Consider the following 24,234-nt stretch of genomic DNA (forward strand, 5'->3'; position numbering starts at 1 on the left):
AGTAGAGGAATGTAGCGGAGTTCGTGATGGCCAACGCAACGGTTAGGGGGGTTCGTTTCTTGAGACCAATAAAAGGAGCAAAGCGAAAGGGACTCGACTCCGTCAGAACACGAGACGTCGTGCTCGTCTCTCTATAATATTTTCCTTCGATTGGAGGGCCCCACTCGGGGTTTGAACAGTTGGAGAGGGCTGGGGGTCGGGTACATCTATGGGTACCGCATTCCAGGTTTGTGTAGCCTCAGGGCAGTTTGAGATTTTGAATGGCAACAGGTTGAGCCAGAGCGGGTCGGGTGTCGCGCGAACTGTTCCTACCTCAACTGTGACTCCGATTAAGAAATATAATATCATTTTTAATCCGACAAATTAAACTATAAGCATTTATACCGTATATTATTTGTTTAAAATGATATTATCGATGCCACTTTTTAAATTATGTCATGAGTCAAAGCTGGTCAAACATATTAAAGGATTAATTTTTAACATAATTCGATGGTAATTCAAAGAATTGAATCCCCTGAAAAATATTGAACAATATATTCAATAATAATTAATTCAAAATTATAAACACTCCTTGTTGTTGGGGTGTCATTAGACCATTAACCAGGCCTACCATGCTGATATATCCTCACAAGATGACATGTTTTATGCAAATATTGCAAGAAATTTAACCCATAAAAGTAGAGCTTGCAGCAAGTTTATATCAAAATAAATATATGATTTAGCTTCCAAATAAAAGAGAATTTTTCTTCATATCTTTGACAGCTTTATCCTCAAAAACGCATTCTCTTTCATGACATCTCTGCCTGCTCACAGAGACTAGAAGGAGATAAGAGTCTAGTGAAAAAGATGAAATGCAGCAAATAAACTTGAAATATATAAAATTCGGTTCGATTGAGAGTACAAATATTAGTACTACAGTGCATCTGATATAAAACTAATACAGATATGTAACAAAAGATATTAAGGAATCTGCTACTGCTGTGGCTCACAAGGAATCTGCCAATACTAATCTCACAAATAGTATGCATCGTTCATGATGCAAATCGGCAATATAATGAATCCTGGAATTCACCAAGGCCGAATATACTTTTCTTGTTTCTCCCCTGTTCTTCAGGCTTATTGCCATCCATGGACATTGCACTCAATCGGGTCCATCGCGTTCGGTCGGTGAACCAGGAACAAGTGGAACAAATCCCCGCCCGCCAAACACCGGGCGCATGAAGGCATCATCGAACATGCGCCAATAATGATGAACAGAGCGCGACGGTGTCGTAAGAAGCATTCGGAGACTCGTTGGGCGAGGCACACTGTTCTCTGCTTCAACTTCTATTGCTTGTCCATTGCTGAGTAGTAGAGAAAGAAAAGACTCTTGACTCGAAGGATCTAACGACAAGCTCATGGTGAGATGTCTCGTGCTTGGAGGCAGAAAGAAGTGAAGAAGAGGCTTGGTCATCAAACCTAATGCCTAAGCAAATGAATAAATATCAGCAGCACATTCAAGCAAATAAAAATTTACAGTGCTACCAAATTTGGGAGTCATACTAGAGAAGAAATTTCAATGTATTCTCGTTTTCGTTCTTCGTGGACAATATAAAGAAAGTTAAATGGATATAAGATCAGCAAGGCTATCTATGAGCACCAAAATGTATGTAAACCTATCATATTCAGGCTTTGCTTTTGGCTTTAAGATGAATGTATAAGATGGTCTAGAAAACAATAGCCAACTCCGTATGTTACAATAACATCAGTACAGAAAAATTGTCACTTTTGATGAACACTGCAGAACACTCAATGTACCACATGATTATTATCCAACTCGATGATGATTTGTTAAAACATTTATCGTTTCATCAAGATTCCTGTCCAAGACGAGATTGTAATAGATGTTTTGATATATCAAACGAACATTTATTTTTTGATGTTTAAACTGTTTAACGCAAACCCTTAGCTGCAAATGAGTAAATTGAGCTGGATTACACTCTCATAGCACTATGTGACTGGGAGATAGAATATGTCTTACCACTGTAGTGAAAAGAACAACTGTAATGGTGCTGGTGATCATAAATGCATTTCCTTGCTGATGAGTTTGGCCAGATCTGCTAAACTGCAGGAGTATCATTTATGTCATCACTTTATCATTATAACAAACTTGCAAATTGTTTGTCATCGATAAATCTAATATGATAGACTTGCTGATTATGCACAGTACTTGGTACGATGTATAAGACAGTGCTTTTCAGTAACATTAGCTTAAATTTTCTAAAGACTGCATTAATAATCATCTAGCAAGAAGGAAGAGACATGGATGTGTGCATTTGGTCAAGGCCTGATGCACCATATTCCACAAGAACAGAAAAAAAAAAACAAGTACATATTTGGGACTAAAGGATCCATTTGGATGACTGTATTCCCTTCCTTTTGTTTCGAGCTGGCAACGTTAATTTTCATCTAAATTTTTTCCATCATCGTTAAAATTTTCTATTAAGCAAATATCTCTGCTACCAAATTATTTAAAAGAAATTAAGAAAATGTGATGACACACTCATGAACTGGACTTGTAAATTGTGTTGTCTTGATTGCCTTTTCCCATGACAAAAGAATTTCTGTCACTGTTATCATATAAATGTTTTTTGCTTTTACATAACATAAATAAATTCTCTCTTTCATGATTTTAGAATGATGGGAAACAGAAAAGTAGTGAGCACCGATGTAATTGTCAGTATAATTGCTAATCTAAAACGAAAGCTTCTGGCACTGGAAAACACAAGCTTTGCATTTTGTCAATGAAAGATCAGGCTGACCTGATTGTAAGCAAGTGCAATTGATACCGCACCTCTCATAAGACCTGCCCACCAGATTATGACCTGTTGATATTTGAACACACATAAGTAGAAATGATATTTGAATTTACAAACAAAAGCCAAGACCAAGTAAATAAGGATGGAAGATACTTGCTGCTTCAACTTAAGTTTATCATTCTGAGAATTTCTGCTTATGTTGGCGATGAGAGAGAGTGGAAAAACAAAAGCAGCTCTGCCAACCATTACCAATCCTAGAAGAACTACGCTCACACGCATTGATTTTTCAGGGCTGTGGAACAAGAGACACAGTAAGCTACCAACGCAAACAATCTCATAGCAGTAGTAAACTGTTAAGTGAAGAAAAATGCAGATGGTATATGTTTTTAGCCAAGAAACTTTCAAAAGAGATGTCATAAAAAGAGAAATTGTTAGGTATTCACTGTAAAAGAACCCTTCAGTATACAAGTTTGGAGCACTTTTGATAGTAATGGATTATAACCATTTCAAGACTCATATGATCTTCCTAATCTCAGTATATGTAATAACATGGATTATGCACAAAAAGTTAGATATCATAATAAGGCAATGCCTCTGTTGAAAGTGGATTTTATGTTCTGGTCTAACTTTGTCTAGAATGTCCAAATGAAGTCTGGCTCAAGATATCCACAACATGATAAAAGTAGTAAATTAATAAAAATATATCTGGTGCCAATATATAACAATTATGCATTGAGACCTCAGATAATATTGACATATGCTAGTTAGCAGAAGAAAAGGCTGGAGTAAACATAAATTATATCTTGTTCCACTTTACAAACGAGCTATACAACCCATACAAGAACAAGTAGCAATCCGAAACATAACAAACCTGCCACTGACAGATCTCCACTTCTCAATGTCTAATGCATCCATTCCAACATAAAGAAAGAGAAAAACTTCAGCGATAAATGACAACGTTGCAAAGGCATGCCTGAAATGACAAGAAAGAAAAGGATTAATAAATGTAAACTAATTTGTATAAGCCTGAAATAGAGATAATTTAAATATGAGAAGCAGCATTTAGTGCTGCTGAAAACAATAGAAAATAATTTACTTTGTGGTGACCCTGGAATTCTGTGTCACATTATGCCATGTATAGTGTGACATTACTATTCCACAAAAGAATACTGTAAGAATACCGCTTAAGTCTAACAACTGCAAGAAAATTAAAGTTTAGGGGAAACAATCTCAGTCTAAACTCACTAAATCCAGCATATTGGAGGTAAGAAAATTTTGTGTTTTCTTGATGATTTAAGATAAGATACTCACTTCAGCCAGCATATAAGAAAGGTAAGCCATAAGTATCATAAGAGCAACTTCTCGGTCAGTTGAATGCCTGGAAAGATATCAGAAGTGAAAAATAAGCAATGAGAGATTCAGAAAAAATCAATCTATAAGATTCATTTACATCAAAGTGAAAAAAACAAAGCAGCAGTTCAATTGAGCCCCTATGGTGCTGCTAAGTCATATAGAAATTTGTTTTCCTCTAGTAAACACTGTGCCAGGAAACATAGCTAAGAGAAGGTTGGCTTTCTTTTCACAAACCTCCCAAAATATAACTTTTTAATAATATAAGCGCTGAGCAACCCTGTCTGCAACAAGATAGACAAAACTCAGCCAAAACATTACATGATAAAAAAAGTAGAGCATATTCTTGGTGAGTAGAACTAATCAAAACTTACAAATGCTCCAAGAAAGGTGCTAGTAGAAAATAGATAAAAGAAGTTTACAACAAGCTTCATTACAACTTTGATGTCGATATGAACCAGATCGAATTTCTGGATTGCATGAAAAAGCACCACGGATGTAGCGTCATTTACAACACCTTCACCGAAGACCAGGCTATAAAGCAAAGGTGTGTCATCCTGATTAAGCACCTGATTTTCAAGTAGTGAATTTCTGAAATCAATGAGTTGTTATCAAATAAAGAACAACTGTAAAGGAAATCTGCTATATTTGAGAACCTGCAAAGTGCAAACAGAATCTGTTGCAGAAAAGATTGCCCCAATTGCTGTATAGACAAGAAATGAGATCAAAGAGCTGACTAGAAGTCAAGAAAAAAAACACAGGAATTGATGCTAACATGTAAAGTATTAACTAAAGAGTGCAATGTAAGAGCATTTAGTTACCAAAATAATCTCTAATTTCCAATGCGCCTAAATCCATTATTCTGAAAACTTGTGAAGCACCTGGATCAATACCAAGTCACAAATGAGTGATCCACATCGTATATATCTTGTTAGATGCTCATAAAGAAAGAAGAGAAATGAATGATCCAGATAATGCCAATCCAGTTAAACTAGAAAGAGGTACTGAAATTCAAAGAATGAAGATAATTGACAAATAAGTGAAGGACGATAAACAATATGAATACGAATTTCTTATAGAATCATGTAAAATTATTGCTTAAGCTAATATATTTTGTTTGTGGGCATGAATCACCTGGAAGCTACTCAGGACAATGCCTTCTGAACATATAGCAACTACTGCCGAAGTCACAAGTCAGAACTTTAATATCTGCCATATTCCTCAATGACATTGCTCATAGCCTCACATCACTATAAGATATTTTTTCAGGGACAGGATCAGCTAAAAATATTTAACAATGTCATATCTATAGTGGTGCCAATTTATGTTGGTTTTATGATGACTGTTATCAACAGCACCCATATTTTGGATCTGAAAAGATAGTCTGTTGGGTGACTTTCTCCTACATCCCAACAATGTAAAAAATTCATCAGGGAGCAAACAAGAGACTTGTTCTCCATCCTTTTAGCAAATATGAGCTCGATGAGCCACCAAGAAATATTTTTAGCAGCAAGGCATAACAATCTAGTCCACAACTTATAGAATGCAACTGTTTGGAGAAGTTGATGTGCTATTGAAAAAAAAGGAGATGGGTAATTTATTGTTTATATCCATTTAATACACTTATCAATGACTACTTATCTTGCCAATTATAATTTTCATGGTATTGCAGCTTAGGATGTTAATCGATGTCCAGATCTTTCTGCAATAAAGTTGGCTTAGAACTTACCAAATGAGATTATGATGAACGAAATCACTGTTCCTACTACACCAAACAGCATAATTGTCATGAAATTGCGGAAGAATTGTTTCTTCTTTACTTGGAACCTGGTGCACAAGTCAACAAGCTTTTTGAGAATAGCCATTTATTTTGGGGATTGAAAACTCAAAATAATCTATACATGCAGAAAATTCAAGTTATAAGATGCAAATGGTGAAGCAACAAGACAGATGCAAACTTAGTGGCTTACACCAAGGTAAGGTGCTAAACATTATAATTTGAGATGGCATAGAGTAATTTACAAGTATAAAAGCCTAGATATATTAATTAAGTTCTAATTATTTGACAAAACCAGTGTAGAGAACAAATTTTTATCAAAAATCAGCGTGGAGAACAAACTTTTAGCAAAAACCGGTTTAAAGAACAAACTTTTAGCGTTCGAAGTAAGTATGAAGCATAAAAAGTATGTCCAGCATAACTACCTAACAAATTCCATCACGAAATCCATTAAAGTATTCGTAGGCTGATTTCTCAATTTGTTAAGTGTTATCAGAGGAACCAATCCGATACCAATTAGAAAAATTCAACTTGGACGGAGTTGGAGTCGAAGTAAATCACTTCTCTTCACAAGAAAACCTACCCGGCATTGAAAATTATTGGTGGCAGCACATAGATAAAGAACAGATCTTCACTGAACATCATGATAACATAGTTCCTCCCTCCTCGGGCGAAAAGAATCACCGCTCCGGTGCACAGCCCCTGCGATCAAACCCCCCAGAATTCAAATCATTTCTACGAGCAGAAACGAAAAAGGCCCCATCTTAATCCCAAAGAAGGCAAAAAGAACGTAGGAACTCACGACGATTAAAGCAATGATGGACTCATTCATTCAACTATTTCTTCGAGTAGAAATGGAAAAAGAACACGCTCTTTGTCACAAAATATCAAAAAGATTGTAGGACTCACGATGATTAGAGCAGCGATGCATTCATTCGTTCAGCCAAAAAGAATGTAGGAACTTACGATGATTAAAGCAGTGGTGGATTCGTTCAGCCACCGGTTCTCCTCGAGCAGGTGGCCAATCACGATGCAGGCACAGAGGAGGGCCACGAAGATGTTGATCGACACAACCGACGCGTAGTCGAAGGTCGAGTCGCCCGGATTGGTCGTCATCGTTCCCAGGTCGAAGGCCATGTCGTCCCCCGGCCGCCACGCTAACGAAAACCTCAGCAGACATGAAGCCGCGAACCATAATATTGCCTTTCGTGGATGTAAAAATGGAAACTTTGTATTATTATTGGCAGCGATTGGGATGTAAAGATTTAAAGTGGGTGTTGCAGGCACCGGCAATGACAGCGAAGGGCGTTGGCATCACGATGACTTGCCGGTCATAATATGTTGGGCAATTTGCCGGAAAAATCCCTCCTAATTACTCTTTAATCAAAACCATCCCTCTATTGAAAAATTAGATAATGATTTTTTTTTCGATAATGAACAGATATAGTCTTGTTTAATTGTCATTCTAGTTAATGACATGGTTACGTAATTATAGAATATATTTATAATTTTTTTAAGATCAAAAAATCGATTCGAGCATACCTTAATATAAATATTTCAGGATATATAGAAGAGGAGACGATGAAGGAGAAGAGACGGAGGCATAGGAGAATTAAAGTTGAGTGCAGAGTTTAGAAATTTTGATCCGAATCGATTTATTTAACAAAAAATATATATGTTTGATAAAATAAATTATTAATTTAAATTATAGGGATAGTAAATATCATCCACTAAACTAGTTGGGTAATTTTGATAGAGTTTTCTTTTTTATGAAGATAAGATAATTAATTATCAAATTTTATTATTTTTAGGTATTATGCACGAGTGTATTTTTAGTTCAATGTTGATTATAACAGTATAACTTTGATAAAAACATTTCAAAATTTTATAATTCTATTAGAATATGATTCTAATATGAATTATATTGGTCTTTCCGATGAATCTAAGATTCTTTTCATTAAAATTAGTTTTTATAAATTTTATGAATGAATGTATTTCAATCTATTTTTTAATATAATTTGACGTTTTTTAGGTAAATTAGGAGGAGAGTGAGAGACAAAGGAGTAGAGTAAAAAGACAAATTAGGAGGAGGCACAAGATGATTTAGGAAATTCTAAAGTGGTTATTTGATTGGAATCAATTTATAGATTTTTTTAAAAAAAAGAAAAGGGGAGTCATCTTTCTAATAAAAATAATTATGAGGAGCTTTTTCTATAAACTATTAAAGTAAAAAAAAAAAGAGAGAGCCACCTTTCGAATAAAAAATAATTATGAAGAGTTTTTTTTATGATAAATTAGCCTAATATGTTGTAATTCATCGACACCCATCTTTAAAAAAATTATCTTTATTCAAACATTCGGATTCGTTAGTGTATTATATTACACACGAATTCGAGTATATATGTAATAATTTTTTTATTTTTATTTTAGATTACCTAATAGTCCTTTAGTTTGCAATTGATAATTTTGCCCTCATTCTTCCACTGAATAGAGCTTTGCAAAAATTCACAAGCTGGTTCGAGACAATAGTTCATTAAAATGTCTTCATACCTCATCATGTCGCCTTCTTTGCACTCTCCTTAGTCCTTTTCTTGTGCTCCTCTCTTCTCACTCTACTTTTCAGTCATGATCTTTGCTTCTACTTCTCCTCCTTACCCTCTCTGTCTTCCTCGAAGCTCGTTGCCAAATTATATTGTCTGTTTATGGTAAGAGTTTGAGGTGCAATAGCTAAACATTTTAAAGTTTACACTGATAAATGAACATGTCTATATTTGTTCACAAAGTCAACTTGAAAACATACGCTTAAAAGGTACCTAAAATAAAAACTATAGATTTACTATTGAAATGTTGTCTCTCATCTGTGATGAAAGTTTGAGGTGCAACTAAACAAAATGTCCCCAAGTTGCATTGATAGATGAACATAGTTATACTTGTTGATAGAATCAATCGTTAAAAAGTCCCTAAAATTATCAAAAAATTTAAAAAAATTGGATTCATTATTAAGATACTGTTGTTTATGGTGAAAATCTGAAATTCAATGGACACATTTGAAATGTTACATTGATAAATGAAGATTTTTACATTCATTCACATATTAAACATGATGAATTTTATTTTAAAAATCCTTAAAATCACCAACAAATGGAAAAATCTATGGTCCATGGTGAAAATTTGAGATACAACATAAATACTACAAAATTATATTCATATATAAATGTGATTATCTTCATTCATATTTTTTAGGTTGAATATAATGTAACAAATGTCATTTATGAGCTAAGGTGTTTAATTTACCTCAAAGTTTAAAAATATAATGGAATAAAAATGTACATTATGAAACCATGAGTTTTTTTTTTATATTTATGTGATTTTAGGGTTATTTATAGAAAATTTTGATATATTTTAAGATCAATTATGCAAACGAGTTAATATGGAATAAACAAAAGAAGAAGACTTTTTTTTTAAGAATTTTAGTTTTTCACTTTACATTTTTATGTTTCTTTTAGTGGCAATAATGGTGGCAACTACGATGGTGTTATCGGTGATGGTAATGATAATTTTGATGATGATGACCTTCATGATGGAGGTGATAACAATAATCTTAATAATAATAATGATCGAGGAGTGTCAACCTTATGGGCGACATCAGAAACATAGAAAGAGAGATTCGTGATATACTTACCAACTTAGGTTTAGGTGCTAACAAACTTCAAGATGATAATAGGATTAACGGTGCCCGAATTGATACTAATAGCCATAATTAAAAAGGGATATTGTCAATTTTGTAAAAAAATATCTAACTTATCAAACTGCAAAAGTCGCAAAATACTAGTTTACATATGCCATTAATAGAAGATATTTGAAAGGATTTATTCATAGATTTTGTATTAGGATTGTAAAAAACTTAGAGGGGAAGTTGATTATGTGTTTATAGTTATGGATCGATTTTCCAAGATAACTCATTTTATACCATGTCGGAAGACTTCAGATACAGTATAAATTGTTAGGCTATTCTTTCAAGAAATCGTGTGCCTACATGGGATACCAAAATCAATCACTTTTAATGGAGATTTTAAATTTTTATCTCATTTTTGGTTGACCTTGTAAAAAAGATTTGACACAAGTTTGAAGTTTAGCAGCACAGCTCACCTGCAAACTAATGGTTAGATAGAGGTAACCAATAAAACTTTGAGAAATTTGATTCATTGCATTTATGGTGACAAACCAAGAGAATAAGATTTCACACTTGTATAAGCTAAATTTGCCTATAATAACATAATTCATAGTTATATCATAGCGTTATCATTCTTTGTTGTTTACAAGAAAATACCAAAGCATGCTCTAGATTTAGTTTGCCTACTAAAAACTTCTGGAATGAGTTAGCAGCTAACATGATTGAGCAAGCAAGTACAATCAACCAAAGTTGAAGTGAAGAAGAAGTTGGAAGCTACTAATGTCATGTATAAGGAAGCATTTGATAAGCATAGGAGAGAAAAAGTGTTTAAGGAAGGAGATATGATTATAGTGCATTTGCAAAAAGAGATATTTTCGATAAAATTGAAGTCGAAGAAGTATGATTCCTATAAGGTCTTAAAGAAAATTAATAATAATATTTATGTTATTGGTTTACTAGATGATTGAGGGATTTGAAAGACCTTTCTTATAGACTTGTATGATTATATTTTAATTGACAATCTATTGTCTCCAAACATAAAATTAAAATTGAGGGCGAGTTTTTCTCAAGTGGAGGGAATTAATGTAGAACAAGTAGAAGAAGACTATTTTAAAATAACCTAAAATTGTTCACTTGCCATTGCTAGTTAACTAATTTTTAAGTTCTAAAACTAGCATAAATAAAGGTTCACTCTAAACTTATGGAGTCATCAAAAACTAATATATTTAAGTATTATAAAAGTCTTCTCCACTATAAAAAATTATTTTTCTCATCTTTGTTAAATCCTTTCTAGTAATATTTTTTTTCTTTTTATTTTCGTTCTACGTTATGAGTGCAACAAAGATAGTGTAAGAATCTAAACATTATCAAATATATTTTAATTTTTATGATATAAATAAAAGAATATATAAAATATGAATTCATAATATTTTAAAAGTAAAATTTAGTTAGTGTCACAAGGGATAGAAAGAATGTCAATATAAGGGAGAAAGATTATTAATGCAAGAGGCAAAGAGAGCGATTGAAGGAAGGAAGAATGGAAAGGGCAAAAGTGAAAAGGTGAGACTAACGACGATAGTGGAGGAGAGCGAGAGGTGAGTTTTATAACGAAGGGTACTGAGTTTTAGAACAAATATGCCCGAAGGCACTAAGAGGTATGAGAAACTATGATATTTTTTTTAAAAAAATAAGTGACGAATGCAGGATTAGACTATATGGTACATTTGATAAGATCATTTAGTCCGATATTAGTTGAGAAGTATAGAAAGCAAGGATTCATAAGTCCGTAAGATTTCCCTTATCTTTAGAGGTGCCCTTTCGAGTTCATATGCTCCGAAAGGAGAAATCTATGCTACCCATTATGTAATAATAATAATACACTAACAAACTTAAATATTTCAATAAAAACATATTATTAAGAATTTTTTGAACTAACGGTTTAAGAAAAAACCTAAACCAAGTATAACACAATTGGTCTAACAAACAAATAATGTACCAAAACCAAATCATAAATTTAATAGTACAAATGTATACTTTTCTCTTATCTTCATACGTGCCTTTTGGAGCTCGTATCCTCAGAAAGGATAAAATCGTGCTACCTATTATGTAATAATAATAATGCACTAACAAACTTAAAGATTTCAATAGAAACATATTATTAAGAATTTTCCAAACTAACCTTTAAAAAAACACCTAAACCAAGTATAACACACTTGGTCTAAGAAACAAATAATGCATCAAAATCATATCATAAATTTAATAGTACAAAGGTATATTTTTCCCTTATCTTTAGAGGTGCCCTTTGGAGCTCATATCCTCCAAAAAAGGATAAAACCGTGCTACCCATTATGTAATAATAATGATGGACTAACAAACTTAAATATTTCAATAGAAACATATTATTAAGAATTTTTCGAACTAACTAATTTGGTTTAAGAAAAAACCTAAACCAAGTATAACACTTGGTTTAAGAAACAAATAATGCACCAAAACTACATCATAAATTTAATAGTACAAAGGTATACTTTTTCATTATAAAAAAAAACTGCAAAAAATGAAAAAAAGGTATTGTTACATTAAAAATATTAAGGATGGCTTTTTTAGGCAAATCATTATATATATATATATATATATATATATATATATATATATATATATATATATATATTCAATATCGAATGTTGCCAAATAAGTCCAAAGTTTCTTTAAGGTTATCGGCCTACAAACAAACAAACAAAAAAGCAAAAAAACCTCGATATACCTCGTACCATTTTCTTTTTCTGAAAATGTAGATTAAAAGGGGAAAACCGTCCAAAGTAAAGGTCTTAAATTAGGGAAAAAAGAGGAGCCTTTTGAGAAATCACATAAAATTCACGGATTGGAGAATTAAGCTTTTTTTTTTTTTTAACGTATTCCATGTTTCCTTTTATTTCTCAAAAATAATATATTTACTCATGTAAACATTTTAATACAACTCCTTTAGGTATCTACGTCCTTCATGTATGCTACTCCCATTCGTACCCATCAACATTCTTAGATTTTTTTAAAAGTATTTATGTCATTTTCACTTTATCGCATGGATCTTGAAAATTTATAGGTGTATAATTGTCAATTAAAATTTCATATCAATGTGGAAAGACTGTTTTCAACTCTAATGATGCAATTTTATAATTAAAATATCCTAAATAAATAAATTTGAAAATAACAAAACTCGGAGGGAATGTACATATGCAGCTAATATATGGACCATTTAACCCTTTTAATATATTTAAATACCTTCACAAAAAAACTTTAATGTAAATGAATAAAACATAAAACTATTAATTTATAGAAATATATAATATTTTTGAAATATATTAAGGTTGTCTGTAGTTTTAATATTATTATACTACCCATCAGCTAATGTAGATTAATTATAATTAGAGTAATGTAATTTTTTGAGTTTCGTAGCGAGTTATATATATATATATATATATATACTGTTAAAGGTGTGTATAGAAAACTCATTGACTTATAAGGGATATGAACGCAATTGTGCATTCTAGGAGGAGTCAAATGGGAATAAGAAACTTAAGGGGGATCTGTATGCACTTTTGTCTTCTTTGACACTCCCAAAACCAGTATATCGAAGAGAAACCATAGAAGGGTCACGAATTAAAATAACAAACGTAAGGGCTGTTTAGAGAAATTTAAGGACTAAAATGAAAACTTAACTCCTCGAGGAGAGCGTTCTCAGATAAAGCTGATTTGTCGCCAACGAAGAGAGTAGGAGGGGCTGAACATCTCAATCCGACGTCCCCAACGTCTCCTCTCTCTCTCTCTTCGAGCGAGGGCCCGATCGAAGCCCCAGATCAATGAAGCGCGGCTGAGACTGGATAGGAGCCCCGCGAAGCGCTCGCGAGGAAGGCGACGAAGCCGCGAGCGAGGGGCGGCACGTGAGGCGGAGGAGCCGAGAACCTGCGGTCGCCGAATCGTTCCTTCTCTTGTTCCCTCTAAGGAACCTAGGAAAGGTCGAATCCCGGGGTCCTAGTCGAATCGCCGCCGGTTCCGCACTTCGATTCCCCTTCCCTTCCCCGCCTGATCTCTCGTTTCCCGATTCAGCGCCGGTCAATCTCAAGGTTTCCTCTTTTTCGTGATCTGCGTGTTGGATTCCTGAAAGAAGCATAGTGTGTCTAGTTTCCTTCCAACCAAATTAAATGCGAGATCCGATGAACTCTGGGAGTGAGAGAAACTAATTTGAGGTAATTTGAATGCGATTTCGAACATTTAATCGTTGAAGTCTCAGATATCGTGTTCGGTTAGTGAGATTAGGCTTGGCGTTAGGAATGCGGAAATTTAACCGACACAAACCATAATGCTTTCTGGAAGGAAACATGCAATCCGAGTAGCAGACGTGTATAACAACTGTAAACTAGTGGTAGGTGTCCTATTTTTGAGTTGCTGACATTTTCTTGCAATTTTGCCTTGGACACATTGTTTGCATGTAACAATCGTTTCCCTTAAGTGCATCTTTGTGTTAATCGTGGGTGGGCGAGTGATATTGGTTCTGACAAGTGTTTTTTTCTAGTGACTATGAATCTCATTATCCACAATATAGTGACCACTATTTAACAATATTCATGGTCTTGATTAGTCATATATGTGGTGTAATATTTTTTTACCTTTGGTGGGAACGTTCTTTTTCTCTTGGATCAATATGTATCCTATGCATTAAATCTGCATGCTTAAAACTATTGTTCTTTTGTAAAGCAGGAGCAAGCACATCATCTCCAGTTAGCCATTACTGTGGTTGTTGCTGTTATATCTGTAAAAACATAATATGTTTAGATAAAGATAAACAAGTTATCCGAAGCAACACATTTTATGTATACCTATTTGTGTTGCAACAGATTTGTTTCTTTTTTTGGCATAAGTTTATCATGGAAGTATATGAATGTCATAAGAGCTGATAATAAACTGTCCTGACATTGTGATATCGTTAGAGAAATATCAGGGGTTGATAACAGAAGAAATGAATGGTTGTATAGCTGTATTACACGGGTAATTATGTATTTCATGATCAGGGTTTGCAACGTTTAAAAGATTTGACTGTTTCCACACAGATTTATTAATTAGAGGGAACTAGAAAGCCCAGAAAAATGAAAATTTGAAGAGACCAATTAAGAAACTAATTATGAAATTATGTGAAGCTATTTAAATTTTAAAGTTTAAAGCAAGTACAGAATTAGTTTTTCCTTTATGCTTCACTGCCTTTCAATTGCATGTTAAAGCTATTTATTTGTTCTCTTTATAATTGTGCATATATTCTTTTGCTCTTTCACATGAATGATGGGTAGTAATTTTCAATACAAGGTTCCGATAGCAAACTAAGAAGTTAGATGGCCTCAGGCTTGTGCCTTAGTAAGAAATGGAATTGTTCAAGGAAATCATTCATTATGTCAAGTTGTGTTTCATTTATTGCAAGTAATAGTTTGATAATATTTTGACCTTTTCCGTGATTGTAATTTAACTTAAATTTCCATAGTATAGGTTGCTTGTCCCCATGGTATGCATGCTTGGACGTGGGAGAATGGCAGCAATGGTGAGGCTGCTTAAGGTTGGAAGTTTTCAAGAAATTACACGAGGTGATTCTGAAGTTCTTGGACATGAGCCTTTTCAGGTTATTCATTGTGCGAAAGTACATGATCTTGCGAACACATGACTAGCGAACTTGGTTGGTTGTTTTGTTCTTGCTAAATTTACACTTTATTAGCAAAATAATTACAACAACAATCTGAATTTTATTTAAAATTTAATAATAATAACGATCATATCTAAGACAAATATTAGCAACTTGATAAGAATATCAACATAGTTTGCCATTGCCAAATCAACAATCCTAATAATTTCAGTATGAAGATTTATGTGATTATTGACATGCTCTAATTTTCTTATAAAAAAGATAAATATATCTGAAATGTTAATTTTGTAATATCCATCCAGAAATTTATTTTGTGTATCAAATAATCCAGAGATCTTTAACTGTTTTCATGGAATCTTGAACCCATATCTGGATCTAATAAAAGAAGGGAGAAACTTGATTTTTGGTTTCAGAAGTTTTCCTCGACATTGAAGAAAATATTTTCTGTATATCTAGGACAAATACTAGCAACTTGATATTGAAAATTAATGTGATCATTGACATACTGTAATATTTCTTACAAACTGGAGAAATAAATTTGAATGTTAATTTTGAATATCCATCGAAAGTTTTCTTTTGTGTATGACAATGTCTGTGAAATAATTAATTGTTTTCATGGAATCCTAAACCCGTAGCTGGATCTATTAAAAGAAGAAAGAAACTTGATTTTTGGTCTCAGAAGTTACCTTAATATTAGAGAAAATATTTTCTTTATATTTATTCAAGTGTTTTCTGCCTAGAAGTAAGTGATTTTGTTTGTTCTGTTGTTTCTGTTATCTTTTACTGATAGCCTTTGATGAATTTAGGATGAGATAGACGTGCACGGATTCTTCTCAACTCAAGTGAATGATTGGACTTCCATTTGTTTATAGTGGTTTAAAATTGAATTGACCAAAACTACATAATAGCTGACAACTGTCTGATTTGATTTCTTTTGAAATGGCCATGCTGGTTAATTGGCCACAATCAGGATGATTTCACTTCTGGTATAGTTTCAGCTTGGAAACGGTGGAAATTTCAAATGTTTGTATTGTTAGGAAGGAAATGGGTAAATACAACGGATTTTATATGGATGACGGTAAAGAAGGTTAAAGTAGTACTAGGTATAATTGTTTCTCTCAATTAATGTTTGACAGTTTTGTTTGACTTGGAAAGTAGTGATTTTATTGGTGTCTGTGGTGCTCGCCTATCACTTTTTTTTTCACTAATCTTGAAGAGCAAAAACGATATAACTGTGATCACTGCCTCAAATGAAGCCTTGTTAGCAATAACCAGGTTAGCTTTAGTTGTTATAGAAGTTATTACCATTATCAGCAGATACCTGCTGTTCTGCAAGTTCTAAATTTTTTCTATAAATTGCCACTATGCAAAATCTTAGGCCTTTCCCTCTTTGTCATAGTTTCTTGTTTATGAATAGCTGTTCATGTTTGCCATCATTTTTTTCATATGTTCTCAGATATCTACACCTTGTCTAATAAATTTGTCCTCTACATAGGCTTAAAAATGGATATGATATAGAGGTCTGAAGACTCTGAACCAGTGATTTAAAAAGCGCTAGGTGCCAAAAGACGCCAAGGTCCAAAAACGCTCGAGGCGCTAGGCACTCGCCCGAGCGAAGCGATGCGCTAAAATATAAAAATATATAATATAATTAATAAATATAATTATTTAAATAAAAATATGATATTAAATTAAGAAAATCTTGTAAAATTACAATATCCCATTAACAAAAAGTCTCAAAATTCAAAACAATAACAAAAATTTTAAATAAATAAAAATTAACAGTATTAAAATCAAAATAATATATTATTAATCTAATAAATAAAAATATTGTTACTAGTATACAGTTAGTAGTATACTGTTAATATACTGTTAACAGTATACGAAGTGAGAAGAGTGTGAGTAAGAGGAAGATCAAGGCTGCTGACTGAGAGCAACGGCAGCGGAAGCGGGAGCGGTGAGCGACGACAGTGGCAGTGGTAGTGATAGCAGCGAGCAGCGGGAGCGGGAGAGGCAAGTGACGACAGTGGCAACGACAACAATAAGCAGCGGTAGCAACAAGCAGTGGCAGCGGGAGCGGGAGCTGCGAGTGACGACAGTGGCAGAGGTAGCAGAGAGCAGCGGGAGCAGGAGCGGCGATAGTGGCAGCGGTAGCAATAGAAGTGAGTAGCAGCAGCGGGAGCGGTGACAGTGGCAGCGGTAGCAGCGAGAAGCGGTAGAGGTGAGCAGGGTTAGGGTTGGGAAGTCACGATAGGAAGGCTGATATCGGTGCTTTAGTTGGTTCGATTGAACCAACTAAAGCACCGAAGACCGAACCAGACCTAAAACACTGGTTCGGTCGCCTGGTTTAACCTGGGCGCTCGCCCGAAGCGCCCGACGCTTGGGCTCGAGCGAGTGCCCAGGTAGCGCCTCTTTGAAGCGCGTTGCCTGGAAATGAAGCGAGGTGCTCGGGCCTCACCTCATCTTGCCCGAGCGCCTATTGAAATCACTGCTTTGAACATGGCTTGAGTCTTAATGGAGCTAAATTTCACTAATAGCAGATACTTAAACATGGCAGAACTTGGCTAAATAAGATAATTTGTAGACTTTTTTTTTGGTATTTGAGGTGTTCACTTTTCATTTCTGCTAACCACTTTTCTTTTCGGGCCTTTATGTCTAAAAAAAAAGCTTGTTGGCATGTTTGGGTTATTTCCTTTGTACTTGGTAAAATTGTAGAAATCACACTGACATTGTAACATGATGTATTGACTAAGCATCCATTCATTTAGGTAGAGAACATATGGAGGTTTACTGGAATATTTATGACATCCCAGTTTAGTAATGTTAATATGTCTATTATTGACTTCAATCTAAGCATTTTGGGCTGCTGGTTCAGACCTATTAAATTAATAGATAATTTATCCTATCAGATTGGATTGTAACAAGTGGTGTTAGAGCAGGTTTAGTATTAAACATGATGAGTGATTTAGTAGAAAGAGACCAAGGACACCTCTTAACATGAAGTCATCACTGGACTGAAACCCATGCACCTTATTAGTGCTTGATTCTAGGCTATGAGCTGGCTTTTGATGAAGAAGTCATCCTAGGGGGAAAATTCTGACACCCTATTTTAGTCTCATACGAAGTAGGAGATTTGAGTTGGTTTATATAGTTAGATGAGTACTACTATTAGTTTGAACTTAAACATTTTGAGCTAGAGGTTCAGGGCTATTAGATTAATGAGTCAGTTATACTATCAGGTCTAATGGTATCATAATAATTTAAATTCGTTTAGTATAGATATTCAATGTCCTTACCATACCTATTTCCATACATAGTAACGATGGTACTGATTTATATCCAATTTGTGTCCATATCCTAGTGTAGAGCAATTGTTTCCCATATTGAATGTGTTCATATCCTTGTTGATTTTTGATATCTGCTTGCTAGAGGTAGTAGTATCTGAATACCAATGCCATGTTAGTTGAACTAGGTAGATGTAAGGTATGCATATAGATACATTTATATTAATTGTTTATGTGGAGCAACACCTAAAACAAACCATCTTTTTTGTTTAACAGTTTCCAATATGTCTTTCTGTTGTTTGCTTTTGATTTCACTGTGATGACTCGTGTTTAAGTCTATTGATCTAGCTCTTCTATGACTCTACAAAAACTAAGAACTAATTTAGATATTCCTAGTTATGGTTTTTTTATCAAATGAATTATCTCAGAACAGCTGTATTGTACTATTATAGATAATATTTCTTCATGTTTTGCAGAAGAGGCAATCAATGAGAAAATTGCTACTCAATCCATAGACAATGAATTTCATGATGCGGATGAGGCAAACTTACTTGAAGAAGAAGGTTGTTTTTCTTACTTTCTACAATAAAGTTACATTATGTTTTTATACTGGAATTTAATTCAGTATCTTTCTTTTATGCTTTTACATTGGCTGATCTTTGTGCATTTATCATCACGTCACATTTATATCACAGTGGTGCTGAGTGCTGTTGATTTGGATGTTTATTAGTGTAGTCTAGTAAGGATGAAATTGAATGCAGTTGCCATGTTTTGAACTGCTGTAGTATCAGAAGATTTGGCTGTATAATCATCAACTTACTTTTATTTATAAGAAGCTGGATGGATGATGCATTGTGCCATTAGAGTTATAAAATCTCAGTCTGGTGCTGACTTTGGTCAATGGCTGACCAGTACGACACCATTATGGATTGACGTGCTGTCACCTGATATGGATTAATACACTTCAGTCCAAAGAGAAAGAGGAAGAGAAGATGGGGAAGGAGGAGTAGGATGAGGGGAGGTGGAGGCAGAAGTGGAGATGGAGGAGGAGGAGGAGAACATAGAGGTGGAGGCAGAGGAAGAGGCATGCTGATAGGAGATGTGGGAGGAGGTGGTGGTTTTACAAGGAGGAGGAGCCAGCAGTGACATGCTGGGATGGAGGAGGAGAAAGAGGCAGAGAAAGGGAGAGAGAAAAAGAACAGGAGAGAGAGAAAGAGAGAGAGATAGAATGCTGAGAGGAGATAATGAAATAAAAACGAAAAGAAGATGGGTTTCAAAAATTAAAATTAATTTCATAAGGTATCAGGCAGTAGGCCTTTTTGCTGGTACACCTGGTTCCAACAATTAGAATCAGGTGGCACATATGGTAAGATTTATACCAGAAGAGAAGCCTGGGATGAACACAAACTGGGCAAAAACATAATGGTCTACAACTCTACATAACATTTCACGATTAGACTGGTATTCACCAGCCTATACCAACCAGTACAGGCCCGGTTAATAAACCTTGATCCAAATAGTTACGAGTGTGAAATCATACTTGATGCATAATTGCATGTTTGCTATCATGGTATAGTGAGAGCAAGAATTGCCATCTTGTGGTGTACCACTTCTTTTGGCTGGTATATGCCTGTCTAATCAGGGAGAAGGAAGCGGACTACCAAGTTTTGCGTCGTGCTAACCTGGTCTCCCTTCTTATTTGATTTCAATTCATTCCATGTGAAACTTATCTAGACTGAGTCCAGATTGATGTTAGCTAGCCTCAAAGCAAGATAAAAATCATGAGTAGCTCCAGTTTCAAAATGACTTTTGTTTTTCCTTGTTTCTCTTCACCAACATCACACACTGGATATGGCTGGCTGCTAGCCCCCCATCCTGCGATCCATCCCATTGCTGAATCCAACGAGTCTTTTTCTAATAGTTTAGTGTATGATCCACAAGTTGACATAGAATTTTGCATAAGGATTCTTATCTCCAATATATATAATAGTTCAAGAGGTTACTTGGATTGGCATTTTTCTAATAATCTTTTCCTTATTAGACTTGCTGCTAGTTAAAGTTGAAGTTTCTTTGCCATTTGTTTGTTATTAAAAAAATCAATTAAATTACTTTTTTTCTCGTCACTTGTGCAGATATGCATGTATTTGATTGTAGACCATTGACAGATCCCCTTCACCTGGTAATTTCTTTGTTTTCTGGTGCATACTATACAGAGCTTGATGAATGTCTTGAATAAGCATTTCATAGCAGCTTACTCTTATAATACAGTTTAAGTTGTATAATTCAGCATATATTTCAAAGTTCAATGCATTTTCGTTTTCAGTTGCATCTGAGATTTTCTTCTTGCAGTAATCTGTTTATTGGCAGCATTTTTCTGCTTTGGTTCAGAACTCATGTATTGTTAACTTCTGATATCTTAAGAAGTGTTTTAGGAGTTTTGGTATCATGGTGAAATTGCTCTTTTATGACATGGGGGATTCGAGTCATAGAAATGGCTGCTAACTTCGAGTCTTCCTTGTAATGTTCATGTATTGATCAAGATAGTTTCTCACAGAAGATTTGGCCATTTTGAGTCTTCAGTAGTCCTCTAAAACTGTTACCTGAGATCATATCTTCGTTTAGCTCATAAAATTGAGATAGAGACCAATGGTACTTGTTTAATATTCTTTTATTTCTTAAGTTCTTGTTGTTCTCTCGTCCAATTTACTTAATGGACTCATCAGTGAAAACCAATGGACCGCTGCATCTGCATCACAATGATTGCCATAGGCCATCGCCATCTTTGCCTGACCCTCGTATCCACCAACCAGTCCTCTCCAACTAACCATGTCCTGAACTGCGCCACCTGCATCTTAGCTATGAGCTTGGATGCTAGTTGTTTGTGATCATCTATGCCATGACCTACTTTTAGATGGAGGAGAGCAGGAGACACCAGGATGAGAATTGGTATGGATGGTATGATGGAAAGAGGAGAGAAGGTGATAATGTACTGACAATTATGAAAGAGAAGGGGGGAGGGGGGGTGGTGAGGTGCTGATTACGATGAGTGTTGGCATGGCTGAGAGGATTCGGGTGAGGATCAATGGATGGAAACTATTCTTGAAAATGAAACGCCTACCATGTTTCTATTTTCTTGTTCTTTTCCCCTGCTTGTTCTGAAAACTGAGAAAGGAAAACAAATTCTTAAACAACTTTTTAGTCATAATAGATGCAAGAAGCTTATGAATTGATATCCCAAGAAAGATTTAGTTACATCATGTTTAATGTTGTGGCATGCTGCTATGCTGGTTAAGTACAAAACTGCGACATTATAAATCTACCTACTCATATCAATTTGATAAGTGTTTGTTGGATCTTGATGCAGTCTACTTATTAGCAAGACTATCACATACTTGATTGAATTTCCTACCAAAATTGAAAAATCTATTAAAAAGAGATTTTCTTAGGGTGGAAATTTACTGATTTGTCAATAGCTCTAGTATTTTGTGACAATTATAGCATAACTTTAATTGCAACACTTTATTGCTGATACGAGATTATCTAATTTGATGGCGTTTACTTGAAACTAATAAATAAGGTTTATAAAACCAAAGTTTTCATCACTAAAAATTGTTTTTGAAATGTCTAAAATGATGATAAACCACAAATATATGTATTTATGAGTAAAAATGTTTCAAATATATTGCCAAAATTCTTTCTAGCTTATCTTTTGGTTTATTTATTTCTTTATTTCAATGATTTCATAGAATTTTTCTATCAAGACCACCAAATCCGTCAAAAATGTATGGTTGTAACTCATCTTATTGAAACAACGAATGATTATAAAATCCTAAGCAAATTGGCATTAAGGATGTCAACAAGGTGGGCTTGGGCGGGGAGTGCTTCCCTTGTCCCCGTCTCATCCCCCATCTCCCATCCCCACTTCATTTCCTATTTAGACAGGGCGAGGGCGGGGAATCTACGAGTTCTACATATTCTCTTAATTAATACATTGTATTTTTTTTAAAATAAAACTATTATAAAAACTAATTAACAATATCAAATTTATAAATAATAATAATTATTATATTATAAAGTTTACACATAATAATAATATTCAAATACAAATATATCTAAATATAAATATAACCAAATATATCCAAATATAACTACAACCAAATAAATACAAATATATCCAAATAAATTTATAAATTAATAATTTTCTCAAATAATTTTGCTTTTCTAATTTTCATGCTCATGTAATGGATCCCATATAAATTAGAGGGAGGATGTGCTTTTGACGAAAGGGGGTGGTAGCGGAGGTAGTTGTTGTTGGAAAAAGGAGAAGATGGTAAGGAAGAGGGGAAGGTGTGACAGTTACTGGGAAAGGGAGAAGAGGAGAGAGAGAGAGAGAGAGAGAGAGAGAGAGGGATACTACCGTCGAAGGGGAGTAGAGATGTCAATTATACTTGTGGGTATAGGCACCTATGGGGATAGGGGGAATAAATAGGGATGGGGGTGGGGCTGAGGGGCAGTGATTTAAAAAGCGCTAGGCGCCAAGGTCCACAAACGCCTGAGGCGCTAGGTGCTCGCCCAGGCGCTCGCCCGAGCGAAGCGAGGCGCTAAAATATAAAAATATAAAATATAATTAATAATTTTAAATAAATAAAAATTAACAACATTAAAATCAAAATAATATATTATTAATCTATTAACAGAAAATTAATCATTTCAAAATTCAAATAAACTTAATATTAAGAGTATACTGTATACTAAGCCTGATGGAGAAACGAGGAAGCAGCGGCGAGCGGTGGCAGCAGCAGCGGCGAGCGACGGCAACAGCAGCGGCGAGCTGTCACGACCTTAGCTGGTTTTGCCTAAGTCGTGCGGCACCCTTGCGTGTCCGTCCGCAAAGGTCAGCCTCCCCGAAGACTCCCATTGTCCCTTAGGACCAACAAACGAGAGAACAGGCAAGAGAGAACGCCTCAATCGGGATCCACAAGCAAACATGTCCGAAAAACACTTCATAGATAATGCAAATTACAAACAGACTTTACAAGCTCTGAACAGTGGCACAACAAAGGGTAAAATGGTCCATTACAGACCGAAAAGCTCTCGCACGTGTCCACATGACACAACCTTTATTTACAAGCCTAAAGAGGCCACCAACCCAACTAAAATGGGACTATTAAGCCTTCGGCCGCCCCTTTACATTCTGTACAGGGCATGAACATGCCAAAAGACACGGACACACATAAGCATTCCATCCAACATCTTGTTGAGAAGTTTGTCCGTGACATTCTCCCCCACTTATCCCTTCGACGTCCTCGTCGAAGCCTTTGTGAACACTGTAACTCTTCGCCTTTGCTGAGTCTTCAATCTTCTGCTCCAGCTGCAATGCGCCTCCTGGCTCCCAGCTGCTCTCTGCTGCTGTTTTTGAGTAGTCGAACCTTTGATCCGCCATGCTGCTTCAACTCGCCAATGACTCTGACTTTGGTGTGGGGTTGGCTGAGTTGTGTTGATCCTCGTTGATTCCTGCGGATCCACCAAATGAAGGAAAAGACCATTCTTACTGCGCCAGTTTCTCAAAATTTCCACATGCTGCTTGAACTGGGTGGATGCTTGTTGGAGCTTTAACGAGCATCGCCTCGCAAACTTCTGAAGTTTTGGGTCCTTCCTCCACAAAATCTGCT

At 35.0% G+C, this 24,234-nt stretch overlaps 2 protein-coding genes across 10 annotated transcripts in view; one reads left to right on the top strand and one right to left on the bottom strand.

Moving 5' to 3' along the window:
* Positions 1-2,959: 2,959 nt before the first annotated feature.
* LOC135596574 (sodium/hydrogen exchanger 1-like) lies at positions 2,960-7,074 on the bottom strand. The gene is made up of 9 exons (XM_065088627.1): positions 6,892-7,074; positions 6,509-6,627; positions 5,878-5,975; positions 4,970-5,029; positions 4,805-4,851; positions 4,523-4,717; positions 4,386-4,432; positions 3,670-4,176; positions 2,960-3,090 (listed from the first exon to the last, which is right to left on the bottom strand). The coding sequence occupies exons 1-8, from the start codon at positions 7,060-7,062 to the stop codon at positions 4,092-4,094; spliced, it is 822 nt and encodes a 273-aa protein (XP_064944699.1). The 5' UTR covers positions 7,063-7,074; the 3' UTR covers positions 2,960-3,090; positions 3,670-4,091.
* Positions 7,075-13,353: 6,279 nt separating this feature from the next.
* The window catches only part of LOC135596578 (uncharacterized), a 30,125-nt gene continuing 19,244 nt past the window's right edge, over positions 13,354-24,234 (top strand). For 3 of the 9 annotated variants that reach the window (XM_065088631.1, XM_065088636.1, XM_065088658.1), the window contains exons 1-4: positions 13,354-13,716; positions 15,128-15,222; positions 19,039-19,125; positions 20,695-20,741. In XM_065088631.1, the coding sequence (XP_064944703.1) occupies positions 15,141-15,222; positions 19,039-19,125; positions 20,695-20,741 (216 nt within the window). In that variant the 5' untranslated portion in view covers positions 13,354-13,716; positions 15,128-15,140. Of the gene's footprint in view, positions 13,840-15,122; positions 15,312-15,356; positions 16,554-19,038; positions 19,126-20,694; positions 20,742-24,234 lie in introns of those variants that run through there. The other 6 variants (XM_065088646.1, XM_065088642.1, XM_065088651.1 and 3 more) reach the window with 6 other exon arrangements.

Source organism: Musa acuminata, chromosome BXJ1-2 (assembly GCF_036884655.1).
Source record: "Musa acuminata AAA Group cultivar baxijiao chromosome BXJ1-2, Cavendish_Baxijiao_AAA, whole genome shotgun sequence".
Classification (NCBI taxonomy): Eukaryota; Viridiplantae; Streptophyta; class Magnoliopsida; order Zingiberales; family Musaceae; genus Musa; species Musa acuminata.